The following is a 12,073-nucleotide window of genomic DNA, read 5'->3' as shown; positions in this document are numbered from 1 at the left end:
TATCCCTGGGTAAGTATCTGCAGCTCAGCAGGCCAGCTGTCAAGAAGGCGGGAGCCCGAGGAGGAGGGGACAGTGCCAGATTGGAAGGAAGGGAGCGGTGGATGGATGGATAGACGGACGGGATGGGAGGACGGATGGGGGAGGGTGTGTGTGTGTGTGTGTGTGTTTGTGTGGGGCGCTGGCAGGATGCCACTTGCCTCCCAACACTCACATGATCCGACCACCACACACACATGCACCTAATCTCTGAGCCTGGCTGAGAACATTAGATCATCAATTGATTTTTTCTGCCCAGCTTTAGGAGATAGAAATAGTTACTAGTGAGAGAAAACATATATATTGTAATATTCTCTACTGCTACATTCACAGCATGCTGCTTCAAGGACGCCTGTTTGTGTTCTGAAGGCCTTTTCGGAGAAACTTACACAGCTGAAATTCTTGCCGAAAACTTAAGGAAGCAGAAGAATGTTTTCCCATAAAGTCACACGGCTGTGACAACACAAGCACTTCAGCTCGTGCAGTTCTCTGACCCTAAATTCTGCCCTGTAGTGAAGTCCTCCAGTGAACTTGCACACACTATCCGTCAAAAGAAGAGAAATGAACTTTGCTGCCTTTCCCTTTTTCCCCCTATATCTGCGTTTTCTCCGTGGCTTAAAACGAGAAATTCTCATTCTTGCTAATACACATACATAACATACTGTAATGCAATATGTAGGTTGTTGCTGCAATCACTCTGAACCTTTTTACCCGGAGGGATCAATGGGGAGGCCTGCAGCGCTGAGGCAGGGAAAAGATAAAGATTGTTTTGCAAGTGATAAAAAAGGTTGGAACTTAAACAAGAAGAGCTAACACGAGTCTGCTTGCACAGACAGAACAGTCTGACCATGCAGTGCAAACAAACAAGTGGACTTACTGGCCTAATGCAAGGGCATCCACGGCTGTGACTCAGTCTGAAAAGAGTACTGAGAAGTAGTTTCTAGCTGTTACAGAGGCTGGTGAGATGGGTATGTGCTGTCAACACACACACACACACATTGTACACACCAACCCATTCATCTCATGCTTAGACCTAGTGAGTGTGACCCGACCTGACCTTTGGACCTGTGACCAGATCCTAGTAAGAGAGCAGCAGCAGCAGCTCTGTACAGCGACAGTTACATCGGGTTTAGACATGTGGTGACGTGGCATCTGAAACATGCATGCTTAGCATAGTTTGTCCAATAATTAGCATTAAACATGAAAAAAAAGTCTGAAGCGGATGGGAATTTCTGTAGTTTTGCGAATATTTGGTCATTTATCAAAAATATTGGAGACCTGGCGATTTTCACTTGATGAAGATGAGAGAAAAACAAATGAATTGTCATCCCTCTTGATCATTCACCTTCTTACAATTTATCATTTGTTTCAAATTTCATTTCATTCATTCTGGACCAAAGTGCTGGTCTGTCTGTAGCATTTGGAAAATGTATAAACTGCTTTAAAAATTGGCATGATTTAGATAAATTGTGCCAAATGTATATTTAATGACTGCGAATAAATTACTGTATGATCTAAATTTTAGTAAAGGTTTCATTAAACCATAATAGATTTTGTTTAAATGAATTTTTCCAAGTATTGAAATTGAGGTTCAAATGTACATGTAGCATTTCATCAATAATCACTGCAGCGGACGATATTATGGATTTGATCAGCTGTGCCGAACATCCTGCTGAGCTCAGTTTAAATCCGCAACAGAAAACCTCAACATAGTTTTGTTCTTTTGGGTAAAAACTGTAAAATGCTTTGTGAATATTGGTCACCATTCTCAATCCTGACTTCCCCACTGGGCAGCCGCTCTATCTACACATCACCCAACACAAACATCAGCCAGTCAACAGGCTGACTACAGTAAGTGTGTGCACAAGCTCTCATCAACACCTCCCTAGCACAGGAAGGAGGGAGAAGAAAGATAACTCATCAGAGCGAGCGCTGATGGAGGGATGCAGGGGGTGACAGACAGCAGACACACAGAGAGAGAAAGCAGAGTGGAGCCGGCTAATAGGAAGGGACATGTGTCGAGAGACAAGCAGATAGTGAAGGACAAGGCAATGGGAGCTGGAGGGCGTCCCTTAAAGCTGAGTGGCATCCACACTGACTGCATCTGAAACCTAAAGTGAGTCACAGGCTCTTGATTGTAACGTGCATCAGCAAGGCCTTGTTGGTTAAAATGATCCAGTGATTTTAAAGGTAGCAACTAAGTAGCTGGAGCCAATGAGGTCATGGCATCTATATATATCACAATATATAACATGGATAAGCCATAGGGGAAACTGAAGATTCTAATAAATTCAACAGATGAATATGTCCTGCAACAGTTGCATGCTTCTCCCTCTGGGGAAAGAAATTCAAAACAACCTGTTCAAAGAGTGCACAGGGATTAGAGGCATTACCGCAATGCATATGTGCAGTGTTTATCTTTTAGTCCTGAAAACCAGAGTGAAACTGTGGTGCAGACATCTTCTAAAAAAACAAAACAATCCCTACGACTCCGACCGCTGCATTTCAAACAACAGACACACACACAGAGGCAGGAACAAAACCACGGCTACTCACAGTGACCATAACCTATCTCCCTCCCAGTGCTTCCTCCAGTTGCAGGTGACGCCACAGGGTGCCACATGCCTTCAGTTGCGAGTGTCGGCACAGGCAAGGGCGCCGGTCACTCAGGACCAGGACTCAGACGCGAGTGATGGCTTGGTGACACACTAGGGGAAAAAAAGAAAAAAAGAAAAGACGTGGACACTCTGGACATCAACCATTTTTCTGAACAGGAACGGCAGGGTCGCCTTGGAGAAGGAGAGAGGGGAGGGGAGGGGAGGGGGGCGTCGGCGAGGAGCAAAAGAGGCGGAGTCCACCCGCGCCGGTTATAGGATTACCCAGATTATCCTTCCCCAGAGATCAATCCCACAGGAACTGTTTGCTGCCTGACTGCTGCACAAATCAGCTCTTCCACCGCCCACTCATCTCGTGTCTCTGTCTCGGTGAGCGTTGGTAAAACTATCTGTACCGAGCCACCTGTTGTGGTGGCAGAGCAGGGTGACTGGCACGAGGAGGGAGGGGGCTCATGGTGGAGGCGGGGGGTCACGCTTAAGAGTAGAGTATAGCCAAAAGTTTCCGATTACTCCCTCTTAAAAGGGATCAAGAATAGAGAGCATGGGAAGACAGTTGCACAATGATGCTGCTTTAGTCTGCAGAGGTTATTATGTGTCATTGACATTTCTTTTGACATTTTCTCCCTTTTTTTTTAGTCACCAAACGCTGCCAAATATAAGCGTGGTATACAAGGGACTGGATTGTCGAAATAGGAAATGGCATGAGGTGACCAGACTAAATAATTCTCTTCAATCTTCCCTCAAAAACATCTGTAACTCACCTTCATGCCAAGAAATAGATATGGCATGCATGCGTGCACACAAAATGGTACTTTTGTGGCCTGTGTGCACATTGTAAGTATGTTTGTGTGTTTAACAAGTGTTATAGCATTCCAGGAAGTCAGGAATTGTCCTTTTCGGAGCTGCAGAATGGTCGAGCACAGCGAGGCGAAACCCCACAGGCCAAAAATATAACATAAAGGCGGCGGAGAACAATGCATGACAAAACCCTTGGGGAATCTCAATAAACTGCATGCAGGGATACGTTCAATCTTTAATCTGATGCTTCTTCTAAGCACTTTTTTTTTAAAATCTTGATAAAACGGTTTCAGCGAAACAAATCGGCCCGCAAACCGTTTCTTTGACAAAAACCGAGGCACTGCACATTCTTGGCTATCGATGTGTGTCCTGTCACTATCAACAGACAGTAGCCTAGAATCCAATGAATGTGAAATTGGCACTGATTTAAATCTGCAGCTGCCGCTCCTAATTTATCCTGCCGTCATATCAAATACTCGCCCCTGTCTTGTTTGCATTGAAGGATTGCATCTACTTTACTTACTTGACTTATCAGAGTCTTGCCTGTGCGGTGCACCTGCATGTGGACGGATCAGATGTCTATACAGTGCTCGAGGGATAGCCACAGGTAACCAGATCCCCTCAGTGACAGTAACCTGGCAAGAGACTTCGACTTGGGCCGGACACTAGAAGAGGGGCAGACAGCCGCGGAGGAGGGACACTCGCTAACTCAGGCTTCACGAATCCCGCAGGGAGAAGCCAAAATAATACAATCCTCTTTAAATCCACGCAGCGTTATAACCGTGCATCGTGGCCCACATAAAAACTGTCAAATTAACCCTGAGAGCCATAATTAGCACTCAGACATATATCGAGCACTGTGAAGATGTGGAAGGAGGATAATGGGTGACTCTAAATTTAGGTTTCATCTTTCATTTTCAGTGTCTACAAGTACAAAACAAGCAATAAATTTCCCTTTAAACAGATCTCAGGAGGACTCTTTGGAGGAGGAAGGACACAATCATGTGTAGGAGAATGCATAACACAAAAAAGGGTAGAAAGCCGTAAAGGGGAGAACAATTATGTTTTTCTTTTACATGCACATTAATGGGTCCAGCCTTGCAGCTGTGGGTGGGAGGTAAGGCTAGCTCACAAAAATGCCCCTCGGAGCCCTCGAAATAGCAGCAAGGTTTACGGCATGTTCCTCATGTCTCTCAATGGAGACGTTTAATGAGCTCAAATGTACTTAGCTGTTACCTGTTGCTGCCATTTCGGCTCCGGCAGGGCACAGAGCACATTGGCTGTTCAAGTTAAACCAACTTCTACTGAGCTATAAGCCTCCCCTCATCAATCCCACTCCTGCTACTGTTAGCAATGAGCTCCAAGGTGCTTAGACTTTCTAATCACAGACTCTCTTTGGGACTTGGTCAGGTTACAGGGCTGTCACACATGGCTGTTTTCCTTATTGATTAGGTCATTGATTGATTTTAAGAAAAAACGAAGCGAAATATCATGTCAGAAAATAGTGAAAAGTTCGCATCGCAAGTTCCACGGCTAATAATCCAGAATTAAAACAGAGAAAAGATCCAAGGAGCTTGAACCTGAGAATATTCAGTGTTTTTTGTCTTGATATATGAAACAACTAATACACAAATTTAGTTTGTATAACTTTTACGTCAATACTTGTCAATAACTAGATATAAATAAAAATGTAATAAATAACTACAGTGTCACTCAAAAGAGTGTATATCAATCCCAAGGCCCAACAGTCCCTTAATGAAACCACATTTATATTCACGAGATCTGGATTTTTATTTTAATCAGTACCAATGTTAAAAGAACGTGTAAAAAAAACTTAGATCACCCATAGATCCAGATCCACACCGATATCCTAGGGGTCGTTCCCAGAACAACACATTCTCCCATTAAGCATTTTGACAACCAGTCAAGTTTTGTTTGGAAACAAACAAACCTACAAACAAAGAAATGGACAGAGTAAAAACATGACCTCATTGGAGGAGGTAACAAACAAACCAATCTCTGAGCCCATCGTTAAGCCTCTGGGGGTTACCGCTAATATCTCACTGATTCTGGTGACAGTGGATAACCAGGCCAAGATTCCATCTCTGTTCCCAGTACACTGTTTACAGTCCGACTAGATGTTTTTCTACACAAAACAAACATTGATACTTTCTTTTACTTTTGGCTTATCTCTTTTAACAGCTACCTGCATACGAAAGCAGTTGAATTAAAAAGCCAATAGCCGATACATTTCAGTCAATGTGTTCCACCTCTTTTGTTCTCCACACCGACTGATAACCTGCGGGCAACCAAAGCCTGCTCAAACACGATCGGCCAAATAACGGGATACCGACAGTCTTCCAGCTCCAGCATCTTGTCCCGCGCCTACAGATTCTGCACATTCACACGAAGAGTTTGTTTATACAGATTATAAACAATCCAAAGGACAGGGGTGGAAACATAACCTCCTTTGTGGATATAAACGGTCAACCAACAGTGGTTCTCCATCTCAAATTTGGAGGAGTGATGACTGGTAATAATGTTAATTGTACAGACACATCAGCAGATATTGCACCATGTGTGTGCAGATGCAAATAACAACTCTTTTTGCGCTTAGATACGCTGTGAGCAGGATAACTCAGCAAGTTTTTAGCTTTATGCCTCATATTTAGTGAATTAATTCAAAACCAACATGCATTTTATGATTAAAATCAGAGGGAAGTCTCATATATTAGTATGTGTTAAATATCAGCTCATGTGTGAAAGGTTTGTTGTTTTTGGATAATTAGCAAAGAAACAGCTTAATACGTCTCATAACCTGACACCGCCGCAGCCCGTAGCCTTCTCAAGGTTCTCTGCTTCATTAAAGCTGGAATTAAATCAAGGCTTTGACTTTCTTCAGTAATGACTAATTAATGGAAATTAGCCCTGCAGAGAATGGCCTCCTTACGCCCCTTCTTTTCCCTTATCCTGTTCTCACAATTAGCACCCACTCAAACACAATCAAGACACGCAAGTCTTTTTTACACTGGTGCATAAAAACACAAACACACACACTCAATCAAAAGTGCCCAGGCGTAAACCCGCCGCGCACATTGTGTGCTAATGCATGTGACAGCATTGAAGGATTGCAGCTCTCAAGCTACAGAATCCTTGAGTAAATACCTGCAGGGAGCCCCACCCTCTCTACCTGTGTGGCTGCCTTCACTCTGCAGGAGTGGGTGGGGAAGGCTCTGTGCTGGGATCGGCCATTAGAGAAGCAGGTTTTAATACTCCTGGGACTTCACAGTCAAGTTTTTAACACCCACATTCTTTAAGTCACAAGATATCGTGGTCACATTTCATTGCCGTGCTTAAAGGAAGTCTGCATGCTAGCAGCCGTGGAAATTTAGGCATGAAGCGTGTGATTGAAGGAGCTTCTCTTCTCTCTCCCAGTATGTGTGTGTGTGTGTGTGTGTGTGTGTGTGTGTGTGTGTGTGTGTGTGTGTGTGTGTGTGTGTGTGTGTGCGCACCGGGAGGTGAATCATTGACCCCTGGCAAGTGATGAGAGTTCACATCAACTAGGATGACCTCTTTCTCCACCTCCCCCCGCCCAAACCCCCCTCTACCCTACGCTTCCCCTTTATTTTGCTCCCTTCACTCTTTCCGTTCCGTTCATCCTTTCGGCCGTCACTTCCCTCATCTTTGAGCTAAGTAAGTTCCCACATCTCAAAAGTCAGCGAGTCTAGAATCACTTCCACTGATGGAAAATAAAGGTTTCTTTTTTTTAGAAAAACAACCAAAAAAAACGCTGACTGTGCTGGATGCCCGGGGGCAGGCCTGCATCAAACCTGCTGAAACATAACATGTCTGGGAAAAGGTGAGTGGCTCACGAAACAATCCGCACATAATCACCAGTCTGTTTTTCTTTCTCTTTTTTTGACTTCACACTGCCTCGCCTTAGCCTCACTCTCATGACAGATTCCAAAGGGGGATCATCTCCCGTTTCAAGAAATGCTTATTGTTTATGGCCCTATTTTCATTATCAGTTTCACTGTGTGGGCTGTTTATACCAAAATACATCATAAATAACGGTCATGAGCCAAAACACAGACGGTGGTTGTGGCTTTAAACTAAGAAAGAACTCGTTGACTTTTTAAAGTAAATAAATGCACGAAAAAAGATATGAACTGTCCTCGTCTAGAGTTCAACTGATAGCGGTTTACAGTCACTGCTTTTCGAGCCGATGTGTGTATTCCTCATATTTTCGATGATGCTAAGTATTTCTATGGGGTAAAAAATGACAAACATGCAATGTTTAACCCAGATTGCCTCTGTGGGGCAGAAGAAGCTGCAGCAGGATTACTGTGGAGCCTAAAAACTCCCCACTGAAACCAAGACTGAGGACATTCTTTGAAAAGAGAAGCATTTAAATGGTAGAAATGCATCAATCACAACCAGAGTTAAGGATTTGGTAAATGGACCAAAACTTTTATCCCACAAAGAAATTTCTCCAACTTTTAAAGACAGTTTTTCTGTAGCTACAGCCAGAGGGTAAAACCTTGGGATTATTAGCAGAGGAGAACAGGACTTGGTCAATAACAGACAAACTAAACTGAAGTACACCCATAATCAGCATAAATCTCGGGGATGCCTCCACTGCCTGATCGGAGCAAAGTCTTTTAAGGCAGACAAGAAAGCCTGTGTAGCCCAGGGGGACTATTCTGTACACTGTGGGCTTCGCTCTTTGCCGCTCTCCCATCCAGATGTCTCTCTCATTCCCCCTGGGAAGCCACATTCATTATGGAAACAATTTTCAGCCCCCTCCAAACGGTGCTGAGATATCTGCGATAACATAAAGCGGCTGCTCAAAGACCTCTTTTGTGATATTTGTGTCCTTGTAATGCCACACTAATATCTCTCTTTTTCCTTTTTCCCCCCACTGTAAAGGACAAATGTCCAGGGGCACGTGACTTATTTTTTCTCCCGCTGTGGTTTGTGGGTGAGTGTCTTTTGCAGAGAGAAGAAGAAAAAAAACATCACATGATAAATGATGCATATAGTGTGTGACTCCGTGAAGCTCAATAAGCCTCAGACTCCCTCTCTCTCCACCGTGAGTCTGATCTGAGGAGGTTTGGCTGTCACCAACGCATACTGCACACTTATTAGGCACATAGGCCTCCTTCTATACATGTATCCCACATGATGCCATTTCCTTATGCCTGTGGATCTCTAGACGATTAAAGGGGGGGGGGGGGGGGGGCATCAGCTGGTTCAAGTTCAATCTTTTACAGAGTTAGAAGTCACATCAGGCTGTCACTGAATCCAGCCACAGCAGCAGCAGTGACCAGGGCGCGTCTCTCTCTCTCTCTCTCTCTCACACACACACACACACGCACACACACTGTTTACTATTGTACAAGTTTGTTGCAGAAATCCGCCATTCCTCCAAGGCTCCTTATAAACGTGCACGTCCGCCCCAGACCAATAAATTGTGCGTTTGTGTCTGAAACTGTTTAGTTAGAGACGCGCGACAAGCTTGCCATAAATTACATAAGCGCAATTAAAGTGCCAACCTCTGACCTTGCCTGACCGGCGCGACCACCGCGATCACCTGACTTTTTACAATTGGGCGCATTGACACTTTCTGCGACAAAAAAAAAACAACAACAACCGAGCGAAGGAACACGATCCCTGACGCAGGAGAGCGGCGGCAACAGCAAGCGGGTTCAGCGAAAGTCCGCGGCGTTAAAGTGCTTTTGCGCACGGAGAGACTGGCGAGGAGACGCCATGAAACAAACGCACCCCTCCTCCTCCTCGCTTCGTCTTCCACTAAGCACAAAAATGCGCAGCAGCTCCACGGGCAGACACGGATCCGAACGCGCCGTAGAAGTCGTACTTACTGAGGTGTGAATACGGATCATTACTGTCCATACTGTGCGTGTGGCTTGCGTCGGTTTCCTAGAGTCGGTGCCGCTCCGCATCCCAGCGCATTCCTCTCCCAGGCAGCCCGGCTGAACTCTGCTGCGAGGCGGGCGGCTCTACACGGGGGCCCAGCGAGGGGGGGGGCGGCGGCAAAAACAGGGCTTCTCCCAATGACAACAGTGGGTCCGTATCAAGCTGCAACACGATCATGACGAAACCCAGCTCCCCTCGCACACAGGGACAGCGATGTTGCAATGTTGAAATCTATAAAAAGTGACCCAAAAAAAACTCTTATCGCCTTTCCCCCCCCAAACCTATTGTGAAAAACTCTCCCTTCGAGGCAAGTTAATTTGTGTGGCACATTGCAACAGCAAGGCAACAAAGGGTGTTACATAAAATAAGAAATAGCACGTGGGGAATAAAAAAAGAGATAAGGAATAAGAATGATAAGGGATTAGTTCATGCAGGCTGATAAAAGGCAGATAGGAAAGCCTTCAGCATTGATTTATAAGAACTAAGAGCTGCAGCAGACCTGCTTTTCTAAGCTTGTTTTTCGAATAAAAAGCAAACATCAGCAGCCAGTAAGTCAATAAGGAAATGTTGACAACATATTAGTTGATGAGGGCACATCGCTTCCAATTTAGATCGAGGTTGAATGCACCACCGCGATGTAAGCCCTTTATTTGTTTGTTTGTTTGTTTGTTTCTCTGTTGAGCAGAAAGGTTGTGCATCATTCACAGCCACACTCTTTTCAATCAGTTCTAAAAATGTGCATTTTATTGGGGGTAAACTCAACAACAACAACAACAACGATCCATCCTCTAATTGTTCTGCAATGTTATTATCTTTCATTGAATATCTAATTGAGTGTTATTTAAATGTTGTCACATCTATCAACACATTAGTGATGAGGGCACACGGCTGAGTGAATGGATTTGAATAGAGCATGCAAGCATTTTATTTGTGTGTTTATTACTGCTTTGAGCACACAGGCATGCACTTTACACACATGTGCATCATTCACACCCACACATTTTTTGGATGCAGGATACTATAATACTTAAAAATAAGAACAATGCAATCCGCCTGCAAACTATCCATGTTAATCTGCATTGTTATTGTCTTTATTTGCTCATACCTGATTGTGTTACATGTATCAACACATTAGTGAGGAGGGTGTTGCTTACACTTTAGATGTGAAACACCACAATGTAAGCATTTTACTAGTTTGTTTCTGAGCACACAATCCTGCAGCTTTTTTCTATTTTTATTTTGCAGCTTTTCTTGCAAAATAATCCCCCCTGCGAATTATCCATGTTAATCCACTTTATTACACTTGTCTTCAATCAGATATCTAATTGAGTGTTGCTTGCATCCTGTTACATTTGTTCGAATAACCGCAGAGCCCTGTTTTGAATCTCCTGAGGGGGATCTATACTCCATGTGTTTACCTACTGCTGTAGAGAGGGAGGCCTGGTCTGGGTACCCCCCGGAGTCCCCCCACACCCCTGCTCGGAGTGCGGGGTCACGCAGGGGTGAGGCTCCCGGTACCTCGGAAGGTTATTCAGGAGTCACGCCGCACTGTGGCATTCAGAGCGGTGAACTGCGCAGCGGCCAGACGCTCCGTCAACGCCGGGTCCACCGACGCTGCTGCCGCTGACCACTCAGCGCCCCCCCCCCCCCCCCCCCCCCCAAATCTGGGGCTGCCGGCTCCACCGTCCTTGTAACAGCGACCCATAAAAGAGCACAGGAGGATGCTAACCAAGATGAATGGGCTTTTTTTCCCCCTCTCTCGGCTCATTCTACACTAATCAGAGCTTTTCATTTGTTATGGCCGCGCGCCAGCCCCTCCACCGCAGCCTCCATTAGGGCCACGATAACGTATAAATTCATTAAAGTCAAAGAGGGGGACATTAAAATGGTCATTTGTCACATCTCTCTTTGTGTGTCCCTAATGGTGGCACATGGTTCAAGGCATTGAGATGATTTTGGTAGGGGGCTCTCTTGCCCCCTCCTTCCATCTCAGAGCATTAGGAGGGGAACGTGGGAACTGGGGAAGACATGTGTTTTTCAATTTTTTGTATTAATATTTCAAATTCAACTGTTAGCTGTTTGTTGTTCACTTTTTCTTTAAGTCTTTCTGAAAATACATGCACGCCACCAGAGATCCTTCATATAAAAAAAATACAGTGTAATCTTGCGCTTATTTTAAATCCCTCAATTATGGATTTTTTTTAATCCAATAGTTAATTTCATTTATTTTCCTAATTACAGCAGAAATTCGGTTTTTTTCGTTGCTATCCAAATCCATCCATCAACTTCGGAGCCCCCACCCTCCAACACACACACACACACACACACACACACACACACACACACACACACACACACACACACAAACTCACAGTCAATGAAGCAACCCTTTGCACTAATCCCTTTGTATTCACATGCAGGACCATTCCCACCAAACAATGTCCCAAAGTCTAATCCTAAACCAAGCTCGACAAACCTGGGCCACCTGCTTACAAGTCACAGTGGAGCCAAAAACACCAAACACAAACTAAGTCACATCGAAACCCCACTGACGGCTGCCGAACGTAAACAATAATGCATGAGTTGGAACACACGTGCATCCAACACCTAAAACCTATTTTCTTTTTTCTCTCTCTTTTCTCCTTCTCTCTGATTTTGGCCCTCGTCCTCTCATTTCCCTGCGTCCG

General features: G+C 44.7%; 1 protein-coding gene and 1 long non-coding RNA gene across 3 annotated transcripts in view; one reads left to right on the top strand and one right to left on the bottom strand.

Moving 5' to 3' along the window:
- The window catches only part of rxrgb (retinoid X receptor, gamma b), a 26,765-nt gene extending 17,276 nt beyond the window's left edge, over positions 1-9,489 (bottom strand). The window contains exons 1-2 of one of the 2 annotated variants that reach the window (XM_053431345.1): positions 9,332-9,489; positions 2,593-2,744 (exon numbers count right to left, since the gene is read on the bottom strand). In XM_053431345.1, coding sequence (XP_053287320.1) covers positions 2,593-2,659 — 67 coding nt within the window. In that variant the 5' untranslated portion in view covers positions 2,660-2,744; positions 9,332-9,489. The remainder of the gene's footprint in view (positions 1-2,592; positions 2,745-9,331) is intronic. The other variant, XM_053431346.1, reaches the window with a different exon arrangement.
- LOC128448615 (uncharacterized) lies at positions 7,066-12,073 on the top strand. The gene is made up of 3 exons (XR_008339769.1): positions 7,066-7,308; positions 8,379-8,430; positions 11,807-12,073. It is a non-coding gene; the product is annotated as an uncharacterized LOC128448615 (long non-coding RNA).

This window comes from Pleuronectes platessa, chromosome 9, assembly GCF_947347685.1.
Source record: "Pleuronectes platessa chromosome 9, fPlePla1.1, whole genome shotgun sequence".
Taxonomy (NCBI): Eukaryota; Metazoa; Chordata; class Actinopteri; order Pleuronectiformes; family Pleuronectidae; genus Pleuronectes; species Pleuronectes platessa.
This window is presented reverse-complemented; position numbering and strand designations above follow the sequence as displayed.